Source organism: Petromyzon marinus, chromosome 1 (assembly GCF_048934315.1).
Source record: "Petromyzon marinus isolate PM22_M1 ecotype Great Lakes invasive population chromosome 1, UKy_Petmar_22M1.pri1.0, whole genome shotgun sequence".
In the NCBI taxonomy this organism is placed as follows: domain Eukaryota; kingdom Metazoa; phylum Chordata; class Hyperoartia; order Petromyzontiformes; family Petromyzontidae; genus Petromyzon; species Petromyzon marinus.
The window spans coordinates 21,920,230-21,943,335 of record NC_133667.1 but is presented as its reverse complement, the minus strand read 5'-3'; the positions used below and the strand labels follow the sequence as shown (position 1 = coordinate 21,943,335).

At 45.5% G+C, this 23,106-nt stretch overlaps 1 protein-coding gene across 5 annotated transcripts in view; it reads left to right on the top strand.

Moving 5' to 3' along the window:
- LOC116956130 (RNA-binding protein, mRNA-processing factor 2a-like) overlaps positions 1-23,106 on the top strand; it is an 82,871-nt gene that overhangs the window by 56,916 nt on the left and 2,849 nt on the right. For 3 of the 5 annotated variants that reach the window (XM_032977667.2, XM_032977625.2, XM_032977831.2), the window contains 3 exons: positions 4,404-4,554; positions 12,856-13,049; positions 20,851-20,923. In XM_032977667.2, coding sequence (XP_032833558.1) covers positions 4,404-4,554; positions 12,856-13,049; positions 20,851-20,916 — 411 coding nt within the window. In that variant the 3' untranslated portion in view covers positions 20,917-20,923. The remainder of the gene's footprint in view (positions 1-4,403; positions 4,555-12,855; positions 13,050-20,850; positions 20,924-23,106) is intronic. The other 2 variants (XM_032977739.2, XM_032977920.2) reach the window with 1 other exon arrangement.

Here is a 23,106-nt window from a genome sequence, read left to right as displayed (position 1 = left end):
CTTTGATCAAGGGTGTCTGTCCGTATTCCAACCCAGGATCTCAGTCAGTGGTGCTGGCTCACTGATCTGATCCCTGAGCCACCCGGCTACCTTCAGCTAATTGACTTTTGAAGAGATTTACTCTTTTATAAATTCTTTGCAATGGCACACACTGCAAGCCACGGCGTGTAGCACTGTTGATACTGTATATGTGTTATTGCAAGGTCACAAGAACAGTGCCGTGCACTGTCTCAACCACACGAACGATTGTATGATATTGTAGACTGCACAAATATATACGCATTTTTCTTTTTTATATTGTAGTTGCTAAGAAGAAGCCGAGACATATAACACAATGTGGTCGGCGTTAAACGGCAACTGGACGGAGGATAGTGGGTGAGAGATGATGGACCTCTTTAATCGAGTTGGGTTACATGAGGGTTGTGACGAAAGTTCCGAAGTTGAGCTGTGAAAGAAAATAAAAATTGAGGTACCTCTTAATAATATGTTGAGCTTTTGCACCGTACGTAGCCAACCATGCTAATCGGAGGTGTGGGGGACAACACACTAAACACAAAAGCAGTGCTAAAGAAATTCGTTTTCAATATAGATTTAAAAGTAGATAGCCGCAGTGGCTTCCTAATATCGGAGGGAAGAGCGTTCCAGACGGCCGCAGAAGTGCATCTGAAAGCGTACGATGCAGTGAGCGTCTTTGTTCGATGCCGAACCAAAAGATTCAATGGCTAGTCAAGAGATAATGATCATCAAGCATCTCAGCTATTTTTAAATACTGTACACGATTACATGATTGTTTTTAAACTCATTCAATTAATTCATGTGTTGATGTAATTATTATTTAACACCAGGTAAGAGCACATTTAGACATTGTGTTTTTCAAGGGCAATCTTTGAGAAAAAATAGATCGAAAGCTTAATTGTGAAAGTTTTTTTTATCCACAATATCATTGTCCTCATTGTCCTCATTGTGCCATCAGAAATTGTTTCTAACAGGTGGAATATTTTTTTACATTTCTTCAGAGTTTGACTTTTCTTTGCGAAGCGCACAAATAGTCTTTGTCAACTTTGTAGATTAATCGATAAAATAAATAATACAACAATGATATGAAAACACTTTGGATGGAGGGAATTCGTTCTGGCAATATAACTTGTAAATGTGGAAACAGTGAACATCAGCATGTGTGGTTTGCTAGCCCTGTAAGTCAGTACGGAGAAAACATGGCTCAAGCCTTTCTGATGACTCACAAATTCATCGAGTAGACCTTTACGTTTGAAGGAAATATAGCGATGACTATAGCATTGAGTCTTGATACAGAACGTAAAAAAACCCAGGAATAATGTACTTCTTAAGTGTCATGTGTGTACGTTAACAATTGAAACTGAACGTCATGTAAGAAATTAACAGTTTTACAGTTGCAATAAATAAAGTAAAAAAGTGCCGTTTACAATAAAATTAGAGAAAACAAGACCATCTTTTGAAATCCAATTTTTATACGCATGAAAACACTACAAGCAAATGCCTGGGATACATGGGCATTAGAGAATACTTCGTATGTTGGAAAACAATGCGAATCTGTGGGCACACTTAATATCCTGTTCAGAAAATGTATTGATTGTCATTCTCTTAATATATATTGTATTTTTTGTGTTTAGTAGATGTATGTGCAGGGAAAGTTGTGCTCTTATTTGGAATTACCCGGCTGCTTTGCGTCCACGTAAACAGCCTCGCCATCTGCTACCGATGCCTTATTTGGGTGTAAATGCCAGCACGAGGTGGAAAAAAATTCATTGAAATTCCCCAACCCTGAACGGTGTCGGGCACACCAGCGAAACCCTCCGTTGGTGTCGCATTCCCCACGCGCGCTGCTGCTCCTCCCCATCATTTGACACGCAGACTGAGCTCGACACAGCCTCTGGGCATGAAGTGCAACGTGGCCAGGAGACGGCAGCACAGCAGTGGATTCTTGACTCTATCTGTGCTGAGCTTTGAACGTTCCCCTCTCGTATTTGTGAGGGGGTACACCCCTGTCCAAACATTAAACAAATGTAGTTTCCAGCCAATACACGAAAGTAACGTTCTGAAACAACTGTCCTACCTCAAAGGGTCCTCCTCTACCGGAGCAGATAGTATTCCCGTCTTTGCTCTACTAACTGTTGGTCACCTAATATACAAACCTATTGTCCATAGTTTCAACCTGTCCATCAAAGAAGCATCAGTTCCTCTAGAATGGAAACATTCCTATGTCCGTCCACTTCACAAAGGGGGCCCTAAAGATGATCCAAATAACTACAGACCTATCTCAATTTTGTCCCCGTTGATGAAAATTTTTGAAAAATTATTGACCTACCAAATTAGCAGTTTCCTGTCCACCAACAATCTACTACATCTAAAACAATCTGGGTTCCGAAAAAAATACAGCACCATATCTGCTGCATTAGACTCTCTGAATCACATTTATAGTAGCCTTGATAATAAGCAGTACTATGCCTGTCTTTTTCTAGACCTGTCCAAAGCTTTTGATACAGTAGACCACAAGACCCTGCTTAGTAAACTAAGTTGCCTCGGTTTTTCCGAAAACGCAGTAAAATGGTTACAAAATTACCTCTTTTCTCGCACCCAAACTGTATTCACAGATGGTTGGAGGTCAAACAGTGTTAAGATAACAAAAGGGGTTCCACAGGGTTCCATCCTCGGCAGTCTCTTTTGTTCTCTCTTTATGTCAATGACTTGGGCACTGACCTGGATCATTCCTGGGTAAATCTTTTTGCAAATTACACGATACTGATTACTGCTGGCCGCTCCCCGGATGACGTGATTGCTAAGCTACAGGGTGATTTCAACAAACTACAACATCAGCTAGTTGCTCTTAAATTAGTCCTGAATACCTCCAAACCAAGGTGCTATGCTTTTCACCAGGACTAAAGCAGGAAGTTATTTTTCCCCAATTACATTCCTTAAATAATTATCAAATAGACCAAGTCAAGATCTATAAGTATCTTGGGGTCGTCCTGGATTCAAAACTGAATTTTGAAGATCACATTGATTATATTGGTAAAAAGACAAAAAATTAAAATTGGTTTTCTGTATCGACACAAGCACTGCTTCCCCCCAATGTTCCGTTTGGAATTGATAAAAGCTACCATACTGCCTCTACTTGACTACTGTGACATCGTGTATAAATCAGCCCCAAGTACTGTACTGAAGAAGCTTGATTCCATCTATCACTCGTCCTTAAGATTTACATTGAACTGCCCATAAAGGACTCACCACTGTCATCTCTACATTGGGTCAAACTTAACATCTCTTAATGTTCGACGGCTTGTGCACCAGATCTTATTTATTCACGATGTACTTACAAAAAAATCCGCAGACTACCTGCTGGATCTCCTTTCTGTTTCAAAGAACAAATTTGACCTCAGGTCTTCGCTCATTTATCAGCTTCACATTCCCTATTGCCGTACAAAAACTGGAGGAAGGGCCTTTGCTATTGATGCCCCCAGGGTCTGGAATGCTTTTGCCAATAAACTGCAACTTGAATTGCTACCAATGAGATCTTCTCTCAAGACTGCTCTAGAAGAGTTGTACACCCCTAGCTGCCACTGCAATTCATTGGCGTAAAATAAAATAAAATGTTTTCGCACCGGATGACGCTGCACAGTATTATCTGTATTTTGATTTGGCGTGCTGATCTTAAAGGTGCATTGAAAAATTTGATACTCCGACTGATGCTTCTGTTGTTGTGGAGTAACTCATGTAGCCAGCTATGGCTCTAGGATTTGGTGTTACATGTTATTTATGTAGTTTATTGTGAAAATTCGGTCACAGTCCCTGTGATCACTGTTACGTTGCAATTATGGCTTTATTTTTTGGTGATTTCGAAAAGTTTTTTTGGTTTGGACATGTTTGATTTGTTGTAGTACAGAGTTAGACTGATGGCCTTAATCTAAGTTTTCTTGTGGTTGTTGTTGTTGTTTGACTTGCATCCCACTGGGATTTTTTGCACACAGCGTTGGTGTACGGTGCTTTTTTCAGGAATATTTTGCTGTTTTTTTCATGGATTTTCTGTTTGCACAGTCACATAGTCACTTTAAGATGTTTTCTTGTTCGTGTTTTTTTTTGTTTGTTGTGGTTGCACCTGATTCAAGAGCCGAATGGCTCACAGGGTCATACCAAAATAAACCAACTGAAACTGACTTTGTCCCACAAGCACTCAATCCAAACAGCCAACGTGGAATCTTTCGGGAAAAAGTAGTCTTTAGGCTCGTTGAGGCTCTGCTAGGTAAATACAGGCCGTTGCTATTATCCAGATTCATGTAATTTTGTTTCATCTTGTCTGCACATTAATCCCAGCGTCACGATGTCTGAATACTCACGCTCGCGGTGCGGTTTACTTGTTCCCCTGACAGGGGATTCGTTTTGACCCGGACATCCCTCAGACGCTGCGGCTGGAGTTTGCCAAGGCCAACACCAAGATGGCCAAAAACAAATTACTGGGGACACCAAACCCCACGTTGCCGCATCCCGCCCTCGGCCCGCACTTCATCGCCAGGGATCCTTGTAAGTGTGCTATGTGGCTCGAGGGAGTTAAGGGTTTGTGGCATGGATGCAGGAAGCAGGGGGATTTTAATTGCGGGAGGAAAAGAAAGTAGTGGCGTGATGGATCGGGAGGATGGGATGGATGGGTTTAGGGTAGTTGGCAGGAAAATAAATAAATCGTTGGGTAGGAGTGGAGGGGGTGGTTTGCAGGGAGGTTAAAGGGTTTTCTGGAGGAGTAGGTGGGTGAGGCTGAAATGGGGGAGGTGGCGTAAGCACAGGCTGGTTCTGCCGGCCGACGCAGTGTGTGTGTGTGGGTGAGTTTTTGAACTACATGTTAACATTCGACTTTGTGCAGTCACGCGCTTTGCACATTGTTTGCAAATAATTGTTGGCAGTGGGCTCAGTAACACACCGGGTCGCGTGCTTCTTTCATGTGCGGTGTGTAGCCACTACCAGGGTGGAACAAGAGGAAGTGAAAAAATAAGAATTTGCCCTAAAAAAAACAAAGGGGTTAAAAGATGTTGCGTTCCCACTGTCTTGGAGAACACCAAAGCCTTTTGGTTGCATTTCAACTATTTGTCTTGAATATTACGAACGTGTACAAATCACTCAGCTAAGTCTGATTGGCCTTCATAGTCTCAGGATTTGCAGGTGAACCATCACACAACCCTGCGGTTATGTATGTATGTTGAACTTCTTTCGCGCCGTTGGTAGCCAACCATGCTAATCGGAGGTGCGAGAGGACAACAAACTGAACACAAAAAGCACTTCTAAAGAAATGAGTTTTCAATCTAGATTTAAAAGTGCATAGTGGCTTCCTAATAACGGAAGGAAGAGCGTTCCAGACGGCCGCAGAAGCGCATCTGCAAGCGCGCGATGCAGTGGCCGTCTTTGTTCATTGGACAGCCCAAAGCCGGTGCGAGGATTACTGGTGTTCATGTAATGGTTTATGTTCCTTGACGATGATGCCTGATCCGAAAATCCATTAGCGTCCGAGTGTTTACTCTGCTGTGATGCGTTGTCAGAGGCTCGCCTGAGCTCTATCGCTCGTTTCCTGCTGAGCCAACTTTACAACCTGCCCAGGGACTTGCCCACTCATGGGAAAGGATTTAGTAGAGGGGAGCGCACAAAAATATTAGGGCAGAATCCCTGCCGGCCCAAAACTGGGAAAAACTGGGGCCGTCTCTTAAATTAGGATTATTGCCATGAAGTAAAAATGTGTGGGGCTACACTAATATGGAAACATTGAAACTCTGGTCACTTGTTGGTCTTATGATTATTAGTTATACCACAGTATCCTTTATGTATCAACGAGACTATATAACCCTATTGAGACCGTGAAATTGCCTCTTTTGCAAGAGTCACCTTTGGGTGGAAAAGACTAAGTTTAACATTTAGGAAAATCTTCATGGCCTTATTCAAGATGAAGTCTGGCAGAAAAGTATTTACACTACCATCTTTATGCATACAAGTATTGATTTGTAAACACTGGAATGAAGTTTCCTTACTATTTGTTGTTCGAAATGATGCGGAGACATTTTTTTGGGTTCGGTAGAAATTAATGACTAACTTAAAAAGCCGAGCTAAACCGTCAGATGTCTTTTGTTGTTATGACAGGCAATTCATGTCACATATTTCCGCTCTTAACCTTAGAACTCACAACTTACAGCTCCACTTTATGGTGCCGTTATAATGCTCATCACGAGGGCCTGTCGAGAAAATCTGCAGGTTTTCAACTTTGTTCTTGGCGCTCAGTGTCTAATTAGCTCTTGCTTATATGGTTGACACCGTACTACCCTGTGGAACTGTTGCAAGGCTGCTCCTTAAGCAGTGACCTTTGCTCCGTAACTTAAAAGCCTTGTGCCCGCGGGTCTCGTCTAAATGTGTGGGCATAAGCTCCTTTGACGGTTCTCCTCATCACGGCTGTGTAATGTTGAGATCTTGTGTCATGCCATCGCCAATCCCACGACACATTTTCCAGTACTCTATCACAATTTACGTGTTTCCTTCCATCATCGTCATCGTCAGAATCAGGCACGATTGATCCACTGCTGGATGAAGGCCTCCTTAAGCCGCCGCCATCTCTCATGATCCTGCGATGTAACACTTCACCGAGCACCTGCCCACATGAGCTGATTTTGTCACTCCATCTCCCTGGTGGACGACCCCTCGGATGCGTACCATTACTTGGATGCCGCTCCATTTTCATTGACCGTCATCCCTTGTAGCCACGACGTATCCTGCCCAGGCCCACATACTTTTCTTAACAGTTTGAATGTTGTATTTTAACTTGATCAGATCTGTTGCTGTGTGCGATCTCTGTTGCAAAGGATATCCGAGTACATGTAGCCACCTGGGGTTGGTTAAGCTTTCTATATATATTTTTTTTCAATTTAGTTTCTCTAATTATCAACATTGTGGCAATCAACCTCAACATTCATACGAGTAGCTCATTCAGTGTTGGCAAGCCACACTCTAATAATTATCTAAATATTTATAGGCTGCTCAGAGCCTTTAATCAGTTACTATTTGCAAACTTTCCCTGTAGTGATGTTGATCAATAGAACCTCAATACACACTTTGATATATATTATATAAAATTGCCTTTTGTAGAAATATGGATTTGTCCTTTGGAACGCAGTTTATTCGTATACATTGTATGTAACGGGTTCACTTGACCTCTGGTGCACCTCGAAGCCTCTTCATTCACCACAATACAAAAAAACCCATTAAATTCCTCAATCAAATCCAGATCACTATGAATGGTGACAATTCATCGAATTACATCGCGATAATTGTCCCCTGGCGTGTCGGATATGTGCTGTGACCGCACGTGTTTTAGATGCTTTTATAAATCTAAATTGTGACCATGCTTAAAGTGTTGATCATGAGCCACTTTCAGGCCACTGCTAGATGATTAAGGCCCTTCCACGCTGACAGGGCCAGGTGGCTGCAGTTCATCTATCCTTGCAGCGGCTTTTGGCTAACCATCGAACAAAGCCGGTCACCGCAACGCCCGCTTTCAGATGCGCTTCTGCGGCCGTCTGGAACGCTCTTCCTTCCGATATTAGGAAGCCGCTGGAGCTATGCACTTTTCGGTCATCTAGATTTAAAACTAATTTCTTTATAACCGCTTTTTGTGTTTAGTTTGTCCTTCCCCCGCAACTCCAGTGAGCACGGTTGGCTACTTACGGTGCAAAAGAAGTTCAACATGCATACGTTCGTCCCCAACATATGCCTTGGCTCCATTTATATCCATCTTCTCTCCGCTCGCCCGTCTGCACTTCTTTTCTCCCCGTCACCTCCCTTGCACCGGCATGCTCTACCAAATTACGTGTGAAACGCAGTCATAATAGCGATCGTGATGTTCGTCCATCCAATTTCACATGTCTCTTCTTGTCCTTTTTTAAAAAATATTCCAAGCAAGCATGCGTTCACCCCTCCGCGTGCTTTTCCGATTTTGTCACAGTTTCGCTGACAATTAGCAAACCTTTCCAATAATGTCACTACGCACAAAGAGTGAAAGTGTTATTTTCTATCGCGGTATATTGCCATGAAGCTAAAGATGAGAAATGTGCCCTGTTATGAGGGAGACACCGTAACATCAAGACAAATGTCCCCCGTATAGCCTGAACAGGCTATTGGGGCAAGTGCTGCTTGCGAGCACCTATGAAGGCCGACGCAGCACACGAAGGGGTGGGTGGCCAACACCACGCCCGGCCGCCTTTGTCTCCCCAGTGGCAAATGTTTACACACCGCAACCAGGTACCAATTTGAGGCCGAGTCGATCTGGGGCAGGCCCAGGACCGGTTCAGATACTCGTCACTGGTGTTGGCCACGAGCGGGGAGTCGAACTCGGATGGCCAGGTCCGTGGAGCAGCGTGCAGGCCGCTGCCCCCCCCCCCCCCCCCACAGGGTTGTAAACACAAACAGCCGTGCACACGAGCTCCACTACTGCACGTACAGCGTTCATGTTGACCTCAGAATAGTATGTGGCCTTCGAGTCGAATCCAAGAGAAGGGGGGGGGTTAGGCCATTCGGTTGCCACGGCTGTCTCATTGTTCGGCCAAGTTGTGACTCTGCAAACTGTGGGAGAATTTGGTTTTATCAGCCGTTGACGAGCTCGGCATGTCTGGTAATCGTGTCATCATAACGGATGCGCGAATCCCCTCGGAAGGGCAAGCAGCTGCAAGCCCTGTGTTAGGTTTTTTGTTTGTTGTGTGTCTGTGTCAGTGCCGCTGGATAATAGTTCATTTTGGAGAGAGTAGAGCAAAAAAAAAGGGAGCTTGGTGCCTGCCTTTGAATTTGACTTTTGACATTGACATTTGTTATTCCCTTTTTGTGCAGGGTTGATGGACCTTTATTGAAATATTCATACATTACTGAGAGCATTTATCATAAAAAAGCCAAATTAGTGGCACCCGAAGCCCTCCTGTTATTTTCGTTGTACCGTGGGATATCGAACGTGACCAAATAAACTAACCGCCCCTCCCCTCCCGCCCGCCCGCCCCCACCCCCCCAACCGTCTATATTGTGAAAGATTTCAAATCCAAACACGGCATGATCGTCCTGTAATTATTCTATCCGCAGCGCTGTTGGTTTTTGTGGGGTTTTTGGGGCCACTAGACACATGCCCGCGGTGACAATTGAATAACTGAAACACAGCTGAACGGTGGCAAAGCATTTCAACGTATTCATCGTAATCGACTCTCAGCCCCTCGCGTGGGAAAGTGCAAATGCCACACTTGACTAACATGGTCACGCGGTACTGTGTGGGGAGTGGGGGGGGGGTTGTCCTGTGAAATTATATCTTTGCGTTTCTTCAAAGCGATTATGTAAATTAAGACCTTCAAATTCGTTTTAACGTAATCCTCGCGAAAAGTGCACGAGTTGAGTTTTTGACAGCGTGCGTTATAATGGGGGCTTTCACAGCTGGTATCTTGGACATGGGCCGTGCCTGCCTCGCCCATAACTCATCACAATATTGGGTACGTTTTATTTGCTTTCATTCAGGGTTAGCTGAGTTTATACAATGTGCAATTTGTGTATTTCCTCTCAAACACTGCTTTATAGAGGAGAAAAACTCATTTTTCCAACATTATTTCACCCGGAAAAGCCTCACCTGAGTCTTAAGATACTTTTTTTCAGGAGGGTCTTGCTAATTCTGAAATTTAGGTGGTAATGTTGCCACGTGTTTTCCCAATTGAGCAGTTTGCTGGTGACTTTTTAACTGCACGTCGAACCTCTTTCACACCGTACATAGCCAACCGTGCTAATCTGGAGCCGCAGAGCCCAAGTGCTGATCATTTCAGCACACGACCAGCGTGTTGGGATAGCAATCCACAACATTTAAATGATGCGGTAGAGCGCGCGCCCATCGGTTTGCACTGTTGCCGGGTCATAAATATGTGCTCGCTCACCAACAGATCCGATCGAACCAAGATTCTTGCGTACGTATATGGCCTACTCTTTTTCGAATAATGCTGCGAGCCCTTTCACACCCACTGCGAAGTGAAATCGCAAGCCGTGTGCCTCCCGGGGTTCAAACCTCGGAAGATCTGCAACAAAGGGGCAAACGTGCTACCACTCGGCCATGTCGATTCCCCATGGAAAGCCAGTTATTATTCGGGAGTCTAGTTTTTTTTTCCGTGTGTCTCAATATTCAGATATTGCAGAGGCGTTAGATGAGCAACACATTCTGTGACTCTCATTGCAGAGTGGCCATCCCAGGGCATTTATACGGTTGTGGACAGTATCGTAGCATTAACTAAATTGGAATGCTCTTCCAAAAGCATTTGATTTTTCCTTTGCAAGAAATTGTGTTGACATATTTATCAAAGCTAAGCTCACATATAGACGTTAATGGGCGGAGTGGTGGTGCAACGGTTAGCGCGCGACTCTGAACCTGACAGCCTAAATTCGAATCCCTGCCATGGCTAATATCATTGGCAAGTAATATGTGAACCGGTCTATGCCCCCCATCACCAACCCACACTGACCGGTACGGTGAAGTATAAACAAACAATGACCATGGCTAGGGGGTGGCCTTCATCCAGCGGTGGAACGATTTCCATCACAAATTTTAAATGTGTACGTCACCATTGTTATTCCTGTTATGGTGGTCAAAATAGAGCCTTCCTTAATTCTTGGTTACTCCTCCGTTTTGAGCTCATAATGAAATGCTTTCCACACACTTGTGTGAAATCGCAAAGGACGTCGTAATTGGAAGACCGCACATGTTGATCTCCTGCTTTTGTCTCTGTGTGCGGCTTGACACGCTCACCCTGTGTTCGTAATATTTGGTGAGTTTGGCTCTGGAGGGGAGATTAGCAAGGAAGATATTTTTCATGGGTTTTTTGCTTGTTATATTTTTGTATAATATTTAGCTTTTTGGAAATACTTGATTGCAAAACATCTCAATGAAACCAAACCCATATGTTACACCGGAGAGAACATCTTCACAATGAAGTCGTATTTGGTACGTCGTGCTTGTAATGTGTACATGTGTGTTGTGTTGTTATGTTCTTGTTTGTATGTATGTATGTTGAACTTGTTTCGCACCGTACGTAGCCAACTGTGCTAATCGGAGGAGCGAGAAAGGGTGATGACTGCAAACACTGAATATTATAAATCGAGGAGTATTGTGAATATTTATCTTGTCGCGTCTTTTAGCAAGTAAACCAAATAATTGTTGTTTTCTGTCGTTCTTTATTCACGTTGTCTTGAATTAAAGTTGATATTTTCTATCACGAAAGTCAGCCACATCTGCGAAGCAAGGATAATTGTTTCAATTCATCAGCCTAAGAACGTCACGTCCATCACAGTGGAAGCTGGACATCCCCCATGTATGATGTGCAAGTATCTTGTTAAAGCCTCGTTACGTTTCGCCATCAATCCCCCTGTCACTCTGCTGCCTTGTCATGGGCACCATCACTGCTCGAATAAGTGCCACCGATAGTAGGAAACGTGGCTGAAGAGGAGGCAGGCAAGGGCAGAGATTCGTGAAGAATGCAGTGGCTGCGATGGTTGGCTAAAATAGCAGCCTTATCGGAATTCTTCTGTCATCTTCACTACCACTAGAATTAATTCGCTTTTGGAGAATGTTGGAAAGTGTTGCTTACGTGAGTTGTTTTTTTTTTCTCCACAAAGTCTCGTGGCATTGAACCCAGTAGGGAAATTCCACATTTATATGGCGGTGACCAGTCTCTTAAAAAGAAAGAGAGCCACTGCCGACTGACCTTGGGGTGGTGACCAAAAAGTTGAACGATTGCATTGGTATTATTGGTCCCCCGACACAGACAAACCGCCCCCCACCCCCCACCACCGCATTCATCATTAGCAATTCCTTGCAGTACAAACGGCTGCTCAGAGCAACACAATGCCCGTTGCCCAACACATCAGCCCATTTTGTATTGTCCTGTTATAATAATTCAATGATTTTGGTGAATGTGATGAGAATGTTTTACGCACGAAGTGGTGTTCACCAGTTGGCTCTCATATGATACCTCCATGAGATATATATGTGTATATACTGTACTGTATACTCATATGTGCGCACCTAAATAAAGTATATAGTATATACAGGCATCATATTGACTCGAAAGAAAAGTTAATCAGCTAACTCACACCCACAACTTACATTTAATTTCTCTCTTTTTTTACTTTATAGAATTGTTCATTTTCATGTTTACATGTCTAACGATGTGATGGCGCTTTGGGTGGCTGAATTGTACCAGCACGTGTTAACCAAAAATAAATTGACTTTGACTCGACTTAGCACGGACACGTCGCTAGAAGGGTCGATGTCCAGTGATGAAGGCTACCGATAGAGTGGCTGCCAAAGGAGGGAACACACGCGAGAGGGCGATGAAATCAGCTCGTGTGCAGGAGCTCAATTGATTGTTGCATCACAAGCCCAATGGAGTTGTATTGGAGAAGCCGTCATCCAGCAGTGGATATAGAGCATGGTTGCTGCTGCTGCTGCTGATGATGATGATATATGTGTTAAAATTATTTTGCACCGTACGTAGCCAACCATGCTAATCGGAGGCGCAGGGGAAGGACAATAAACTAAATGCAAAAAAAGCGGTTCTCAAGAAATTAGTTTTCAATCTAAATTATTTAAAAGTACACAGCTCCAGTGGCTTCCTAATATCAGAAGGAAGAGCATTCCAGACGGCCGCAGAAGTGCATCTGAAAGCGTGCGATGCGGTGATCGTCTTTATTCAATATAGAATATCCTGTATGCTGTATCTTAGTCAAGTATGCTAATATGCAGCGTTGTGGATTTTGATATTACGTCACTTTATTGTTAATTTCCAGTCATCCACAATGGGCATCTAATCTTCATGGACCACATTGCAGATGACCTGTCTGGGGCGGCTCTCATACCGGCGGGGCCGGAAGCGTGGATGCCTTACCCCCTGTACGCGGCAGAGTTCGCCCCGGGCCTGCCCCACCACGCCTTCGCCTACACGCCGGCCGCCGCCACCGCGGCCACAACGCTGCACACACAGGTATCTCAATCCTAGAGGGCCATCGGCTATCGGTACACACACAGGTATCTCAATCCTAGAGGGCCATCGGCTATCGGTACACACACAGGTATCTCAATCCTAGAGGGCCATCTGCTATCGGTACACACACAGGTATCTCAATCCTAGAGGGCCATCTGCTATCGGTACACACACAGGTATCTCAATCCTAGAGGGCCATCTGCTATCGGTACACACACAGGTATCTCAATCCTAGAGGGCCATCTGCTATCGGTACACACACAGGTATCTCAATCCTAGAGGGCCATCGGCTATCGGTACACACACAGGTATCTCAATCCTAGAGGGCCATCTGCTATCGGTACACACACAGGTATCTCAATCCTAGAGGGCCATCTGCTATCGGTACACACACAGGTATCTCAATCCTAGAGGGCCATCTGCTATCAGTACACACACAGGTATCTCAATCCTAGAGGACCATCTGCTATCGGTACACACACAGGTATCTCAATCCTAGAGGGCCATCTGCTATCGGTACACACACAGGTATCTCAATCCTAGAGGGCCATCTGCTATCGGTACACACACAGGTATCTCAATCCTAGAGGGCCATCTGCTATCGGTACACACACAGGTATCTCAATCCTAGAGGGCCATCTGCTATCGGTACACACACAGGTATCTCAATCCTAGAGGGCCATCTGCTATCGGTACACACACAGGTATCTCAATCCTAGAGGGCCATCTGCTATCGGTACACACACAGGTATCTCAATCCTAGAGGGCCATCTGCTATCGGTACACACACAGGTATCTCAATCCTAGAGGGCCATCTGCTATCGGTACACACACAGGTATCTCAATCCTAGAGGGCCATCTGCTATCGGTACACACACAGGTATCTCAATTCTAGAGGGCCATCTGCTATCGGTACACACACAGGTATCTCAATCCTAGAGGGCCATCTGCTATCGGTACACACACAGGTATCTCAATCCTAGAGGGCCATCTGCTATCGGTACACACACAGGTATCTCAATCCTAGAGGGCCATCTGCTATCGGTACACACACAGGTATCTCAATCCTAGAGGGCCATCTGCTATCGGTACACACACAGGTATCTCAATTCTAGAGGGCCATCTGCTATCGGTACACACACAGGTATCTCAATCCTAGAGGGCCATCTGCTATCGGTACACACACAGGTATCTCAATCCTAGAGGGCCATCTGCTATCGGTACACACACAGGTATCTCAATCCTAGAGGGCCATCTGCTATCGGTACACACACAGGTATCTCAATCCTAGAGGGCCATCTGCTATCGGTACACACACAGGTATCTCAATTCTAGAGGGCCATCTGCTATCGGTACACACACAGGTATCTCAATCCTAGAGGGCCATCTGCTATCGGTACACACACAGGTATCTCAATCCTAGAGGGCCATCTGCTATCGGTACACACACAGGTATCTCAATCCTAGAGGGCCATCTGCTATCGGTACACACACAGGTATCTCAATCCTAGAGGGCCATCTGCTATCGGTACACACACAGGTATCTCAATCCTAGAGGGCCATCTGCTATCGGTACACACACAGGTATCTCAATCCTAGAGGGCCATCTGCTATCGGTACACACACAGGTATCTCAATCCTAGAGGGCCATCTGCTATCGGTACACACACAGGTATCTCAATCCTAGAGGGCCATCGGCTATCGGTACACACACAGGTATCTCAATCCTAGAGGGCCATCTGCTATCGGTACACACACAGGTATCTCAATCCTAGAGGGCCATCTGCTATCGGTACACACACAGGTATCTCAATCCTAGAGGGCCATCTGCTATCGGTACACACACAGGTATCTCAATCCTAGAGGGCCATCTGCTATCGGTACACACACAGGTATCTCAATCCTAGAGGGCCATCTGCTATCAGTACACACACAGGTATCTCAATCCTAGAGGGCCATCTGCTATCGGTACACACACAGGTATCTCAATCCTAGAGGGCCATCTGCTATCGGTACACACACAGGTATCTCAATCCTAGAGGGCCATCTGCTATCAGTACACACACAGGTATCTCAATCCTAGAGGGCCATCTGCTATCGGTACACACACAGGTATCTCAATCCTAGAGGGCCATCTGCTATCGGTACACACACAGGTATCTCAATCCTAGAGGGCCATCTGCTATCGGTCACACACAGGTATCTCAATCCTAGAGGGCCATCTGCTATCGGTACACACACAGGTATCTCAATCCTAGAGGGCCATCTGCTATCGGTACATACACAGATATCTCAATCCTAGAGGGCCATCTGCTATCAGTACACACACAGGTATCTCAATCCTAGAGGGCCATCTGCTATCGGTACACACACAGGTATCTCAATCCTAGAGGGCCATCTACTATCGGTACACACACAGGTATCTCAATCCTAGAGGGCCATCTGCTATCGGTACACACACAGGTATCTCAATCCTAGAGGGCCATCTGCTATCGGTCACACACAGGTATCTCAATCCTAGAGGGCCATCTGCTATCGGTACACACACAGGTATCTCAATCCTAGAGGGCCATCTGCTATCGGTACACACACAGGTATCTCAATTCTAGAGGGTCATCTGCTATCGGTACACACACAGGTATCTCAATCCTAGAGGGCCATCTGCTATCGGTACACACACAGGTATCTCAATTCTAGAGGGCCATCTGCTATCGGTACACACACAGGTATCTCAATTCTAGAGGGCCATCTGCTATCGGTACACACACAGGTATCTCAATCCTAGAGGGCCATCTGCTATCGGTACACACACAGGTATCTCAATCCTAGAGGGCCATCTGCTATTGGTACACACACAGGTATCTCAATCCTAGAGGGCCATCTGCTATTGGTACACACACAGGTATCTCAATCCTAGAGGGCCATCTGCTATCGGTACACACACAGGTATCTCAATTCTAGAGGGCCATCTGCTATCGGTACACACACAGGTATCTCAATCCTAGAGGGCCATCTGCTATCGGTACACACACAGGTATCTCAATCCTAGAGGGCCATCTGCTATCGGTACACACACAGGTATCTCAATCCTAGAGGGCCATCTGCTATCGGTACACACACAGGTATCTCAATCCTAGAGGGCCATCTGCTATCGGTACACACACAGGTATCTCAATTCTAGAGGGCCATCTGCTATCGGTACACACACAGGTATCTCAATCCTAGAGGGCCATCTGCTATCGGTACACACACAGGTATCTCAATCCTAGAGGGCCATCTGCTATCGGTACACACACAGGTATCTCAATCCTAGAGGGCCATCTGCTATCGGTACACACACAGGTATCTCAATCCTAGAGGGCCATCTGCTATCGGTACACACACAGGTATCTCAATCCTAGAGGGCCATCTGCTATCGGTACACACACAGGTATCTCAATCCTAGAGGGCCATCTGCTATCGGTACACACACAGGTATCTCAATCCTAGAGGGCCATCTGCTATCGGTACACACACAGGTATCTCAATCCTAGAGGGCCATCGGCTATCGGTACACACACAGGTATCTCAATCCTAGAGGGCCATCTGCTATCGGTACACACACAGGTATCTCAATCCTAGAGGGCCATCTGCTATCGGTACACACACAGGTATCTCAATCCTAGAGGGCCATCTGCTATCGGTACACACACAGGTATCTCAATCCTAGAGGGCCATCTGCTATCGGTACACACACAGGTATCTCAATCCTAGAGGGCCATCTGCTATCAGTACACACACAGGTATCTCAATCCTAGAGGGCCATCTGCTATCGGTACACACACAGGTATCTCAATCCTAGAGGGCCATCTGCTATCGGTACACACACAGGTATCTCAATCCTAGAGGGCCATCTGCTATCAGTACACACACAGGTATCTCAATCCTAGAGGGCCATCTGCTATCGGTACACACACAGGTATCTCAATCCTAGAGGGCCATCTGCTATCGGTACACACACAGGTATCTCAATCCTAGAGGGCCATCTGCTATCGGTCACACACAGGTATCTCAATCCTAGAGGGCCATCTGCTATCGGTACACACACAGGTATCTCAATCCTAGAGGGCCATCTGCTATCGGTATACACACAGGTATCTCAATCTAGAGGGCCATCTGCTATCGGTACACACACAGGTATCTCAATCCTAGAGGGCCATCTGCTATCGGTACATACACAGATATCTCAATCCTAGAGGGCCATCTGCTATCGGTACACACACAGGTATCTCAATCCTAGAGGGCCATCTGCTATCGGTACACACACAGGTATCTCAATCCTAGAGGGCCATCTACTATCGGTACACACACAGGTATCTCAATCCTAGAGGGCCATCTGCTATCGGTACACACACAGGTATCTCAATCCTAGAGGGCCATCTGCTATCGGTCACACACAGGTATCTCAATCCTAGAGGGCCATCTGCTATCGGTACACACACAGGTATCTCAATCCTAGAGGGCCATCTGCTATCGGTACACACACAGGTATCTCAATTCTAGAGGGTCATCTGCTATCGGTACACACACAGGTATCTCAATCCTAGAGGGCCATCTGCTATCGGTACACACACAGGTATCTCAATTCTAGAGGGCCATCTGCTATCGGTACACACACAGGTATCTCAATTCTAGAGGGCCATCTGCTATCGGTACACACACAGGTATCTCAATCCTAGAGGGCCATCTGCTATCGGTACACACACAGGTATCTCAATTCTAGAGGGCCATCTGCTATCGGTACACACACAGGTATCTCAATCCTAGAGGACCATCTGCTATCGGTACACACACAGGTATCTCAATCCTAGAGGGCCATCTGCTATCGGTACACACACAGGTATCTCAATTCTAGAGGGCCATCTGCTATCGGTACACACACAGATATCTCAATCCTAGAGGGCCATCTGCTATCGGTACACACACAGGTATCTCAATTCTAGAGGGCCATCTGCTATCGGTACACACACAGATATCTCAATCCTAGAGGGCCATCTGCTATCGGTACACACACAGATATCTCAATCCTAGAGGGCCATCTGCTATCGGTACACACACAGGTATCTCAATCCTAGAGGGCCATCTGCTATCGGTACACACACAGATATCTCAATCCTAGAGGGCCATCTGCTATCGGTACACACACAGGTATCTCAATCCTAGAGGGCCATCTGCTATCGGTACACACACAGGTATCTCAATCCTAGAGGGCCATCTGCTATCGGTACACACACAGGTATCTCAATTCTAGAGGGCCATCAGCTATCGGTACACACACAGGTATCTCAATCCTAGAGGGCCATCTGCTATCGGTACACACACAGGTATCTCAATCCTAGAGGGCCATCTGCTATCGGTACACACACAGATATCTCAATCCTAGAGGGCCACACAGGTAGTCAAATGCAAAATGGTATCTTGTATCATTACATTCTGGAAGTTAAATTAAAAAAAGCTCATTCAACAGAGTAATAAATTAGTTTTTCAGGCTGGTGAAAAAGCTCATGTAATTTTCTTCTAGATCTAAAACAAATACATTTGTCAGCTTATTTTAAGAGGTATAGTTCGTTTCTTCTTAACTAAGTAAATGGTGAATTTATTCCAGTCTACAACAAACTTAAAGTTATAGTCTGGTCACTAATTAGGTCAAAGTCTATTCATGAACACCTGAACTTGAAATATAATTGGCAACAGCATTGGTAGATTAACCACACATATCGTCGGTTTATTTTCTGATGCACTTACCTATTAAAACCTTTAGAGGTAATCCTTTTCGTGCCTTGACAAGTCGGCTGTAGGGCACTATGACAAAGTCCAATGCAAGGTGGCACACTCATTTGCCCACCATCTCACCACATGGTCACTCGGTGGAGGCTCTGTGCATCTTCACAACGACAATTGTTCATATAATTTTTGATGCCAACATTAAGACTCAGCCCAACCACTGGGCATGCTTCCTATTGGGTCAGCACGTAGGTCACCGGTTGGATCTCCCAAATCGGTAGTTTTCTTAAAATCCTCCCGCCTCTATTCACCCATCGGTATAAACCAGTAAATCACAGGCCGATCGGCAAGTTGTGTGCGGTGGGGCAAAGTATGGCCGCTCACCACATCTACCAAGGTGTTTGGTGAGCATGGAAGAGTAGGCCAAAGAACCCTCTAAAGCTCCATCCAACAGAGGTCCCTTCTGCCAGTAGTGACGAGACCAAGACATTGCAGGGATGCACCTTCACGTCTTCCCAATGCAATCAACAATGAGGTGGATCATTCCAATGAGTTAGGTCATTTTATCAGCGTAAAGCCAGGCACAGAATCGCGTGGTACTTTTTCCTGGAAAGTTAAAAGGCAACCATGTGCGTGCGTTGGACTTCTTTCGCACCGCACATAGCCAACCGCACTTATCGGAGGTGCGGGGGAAGGGCAACAAACTAAACACAAAAAGCAATTAAAATAACAAACTAATTGTGACTGCCCACTTCAAATTCCATGCTATCCACATAATTCATTGGCACAATCACCCCATATGACACCACTAATATGGAGGGATACAGTGAATATTTCGTTCTTAAGGAATATAAATTGATCACTTAGTGTGGACCGCTATCAACTGAAGGTTGAAGTATATATGCAGCACGTCGAGTATTCGTATGTCCTTTTGTGTCTGTACCATGGCCTAAATCTCAAATTCCAAATTACAACCAAACTTTGAAAATATGGATTCCTTTCGCAATAAAGTTAGAATGGCCCACCTTGAGAAAGGAATATTGTATCTCAATTCAGTCTCACCTCATTTAAAAAGCGATCGATGCACATAGGGTGTATGCATGTCTACGCCTTTATTGTGGACAAATGTGTTTGTGATACTGCATTGGGAGTGGTGCACGAAAACAAATCACAAAACAACGGAACACATTGGTCAATAACACTGCTCTAAGAAGAACTCGTATATCATAGGCAACGTTCCGGTCAATGGCCCTTCTTAAGCTCTGCAGTGAAGAAGCGCCATTGTCCAGAAATGTCATCTACGACATATTTTTTTCTTCTTTCTCCTCGGGCAGTGTCGTTGATGAATGTGCAGAGTATTGTAGCGAAACACTCAAGCAAAAAAAAATACAATGGCACATCATCCACAGCCGTACGTGCATCATTTGTCAGTACAGGTAAAACATTTTTTTTAATGAGGCCGTTCTTTACACGAGAGCCACTCGCGTTGTGTTGCCGTGTAATCGCAGCGACACTTACAAGTCACAGGGCTGAGTACTTAGCAGAGCCACGGGGGTGTAAGGTTGAGATCCAGCCTGGCAGGCTCGTGCATGTTTCATCATGCCTTGCCTCCACTCGGCCTCCTGGACACATTAAAAATCTGTAAATTTTTAACCGCATGAATGTTTAACTGTTCCCGCTTAATAATTGTTGACTTTCATTTCCTTTAAACAGCCGTTGAATGCTTAGACTGGCACCGCATTAAAACGACTTGAAGGGGGAGAAAAAAACGAGACTGATGTATAACTCAGATGTAGCACTATGGAATTAAAATTACGATTCAGCCGTAGAGATATTGAGCTTTACTTAACTATGATGCCATTCCAATTAACTTAACATCTGATGTGTGTGGCGGTCGGCTTGCTTATTTAGCGCACTGTAATAGCAGCCCTCGCCTGCGACAGTTCTGGGTGAGTGGGCAGAGCTTTCAGGAACAGTTCACCACAAGTTTGTCCAGAAGACTGATGGTGAGGTGGATTTTTTTAAATTGTATTTGCAGGTTCGCTGGTTGCCACCCCCAGCAGAGACGGCCCCACAGGGCTGGAAGGGAAGGCAGTTCTGTTAGGATGAGGGTGAGTGCCTCCTTGCCATGTCATTGCGCGCTTTCTCCTCCTCATCCCTTTGACCTTTAAAACTACACCACTCTTTCTGTCCGCAAGCAGATGTCACAAGTGGGCAAAATATAACAGAATGGATCGAGATGTCATGTTATTACCGCTCGCTCGCTGTGTGCAACTCTTCCACAAATGGGAAATTAAAGATGGCCCACAGTGTATTCACCGTGGCCACCCTAACCAAACAATGGACCATACAGCGAACAACTGTACTCTTCCGCCCACTCTCCGGCAGATCGGACAGTATTGGTCACGCTACTCACGAAGCTATCACATGGCTCCCAAACTTAAACCTGGATGTATAATTTACACGTGCTCGCCATACAGTAGAAGAAGATTACCGGTATTCCGCATCTGCCAAACACCGTGGTGAATCCAAGTTTGTTGCTGTCATCATTTCCCGACTATGATCCAATTGTCTCAGCCGCTGCCAGCATTGGCGATGAGCGATATATCTGAACCGGTTCCGGGGGGGGGGGGGGGGGCTCCTTCACCAACCGGCACTGACCACCGTGGTGAAGTATGAGTCAATCGACTCCGATGGCCAACACAGCCTGGAGAGATCTTTAATGCGGAAGTCGCTTAACAAAAAGGCTGAAGTTATTAATAATAATAAAAAAATATTAAGATAATCACAATTATTTAGTTTTCACGTCCCGCCGTGTATTCGTTTCGTTTCCGACACTTTCTCTTCCTCTCTCACAACCTCTCGTCACCGTTTTCACTGTTTCCGTAAGATCTACTGTGGCCCGTCCCTTATAACCAATTTTGGTAATTTTGTTAGATGAGTGGTCGGGGCGGTTTACATAGCTTTTGAACTTTTTCAATCTAAATAAAGCTCCAGCCATTTGGAAAATTTCATGATGTCATGCAAGAAATCAAAACTTGCTCGCTACTTCTGTGAAGTTTTGGCACGCTATGCCATTGTCCACGTGTAAGCAATTTACTCACCCAACGGCTGGCTCCTATGACGCCAATATTCGCACTGCTTTACCCGAGGTGCTTGCAAAAACTTAATCGATCTCGCTCATTGTCAGAGCACCTATGTGAAAATAGTTATCTGTGAATGGTTTTTTTTCTCTCCCAATTTTTGGGGCTGTGATTGGCACCAGTGGAAATCCACACAACGTTCGACCTGCATTAAACCAGATGTGCATCACTTGTGTCGAGGAGCTGATAATGTACAGGTCTTTGTCAATCGACTTGTGGATGAAGAGGCCTCCCGCACGCCGCTTGGCCTCTGGGGGTTGTATGACATTACTTCACCACACTCTGCACAATGCTGGTTGATAAAGGGGGTTCCCACGATCCGGTTCAGATAACAACTGGCTGGGCATCAAACTCGGGCTGCTGGGTTCATAGTCCAATGTGCCAACAGCCACTGCTTTCAGCAGCAATAATACCCGGGAACAACAACAACAACAACAACAAAAAAACCAACCAGCCTTCACTCCAAGTTGCACTTTTTAATTGTTAAAAAATGATCCATCAGAACTACGTTCAACAAATGTGCATTTTATTGCAAGAGCAGCCAACAGTGGAAGCGAGACGCTGCTGTAGCTGCGCAGCTCCCCATTGTCCTCTGCCATGACCCACCGTGGGCACATTTGTCCTTCATGCTGCCTGAGCAGGATCTGCCCGGTGCTGTTTGGCATTCACACGGTGAAAGAAAAAAATGCCACGCCGGCAAACACAGAATACGTGAAGTGCTCCAGATTGACTCCACTGTACCCCACTCTGCCGAATGACAAAAGTAGACTTGGTGTGATTTTTCTCCCGTCGCTTTTATATTTAGAACCTCTTAACATATTCTTGCACGTGTGCAGCTGCTTATCGTGGGGGGGGGGCGGTAATGTCTTTTGTTCATCACCTGTGTGTGTGTGTGTGGCTTTGTATGCCCCTGTGTGTGTGCGGCTTTGTATGCCCCTGTGTTTGTGTGTGTGTGTGTGCGGCTTTGTTTTTTTGCGGGGGAGCGGTGGGTTTCAACGGTTCGTGCACCGCACTACGAACTCGGAAACTTAAGTTCGATTCCTGCTCACGCCCAACATCGGTGGCGAATATCTGATCCGCTGGCGGGTTTCCCCAAGGTCGACTCAGCATTAAACGAGTACCCCATGCAGTGTGTAAACATCTGCAGTGGG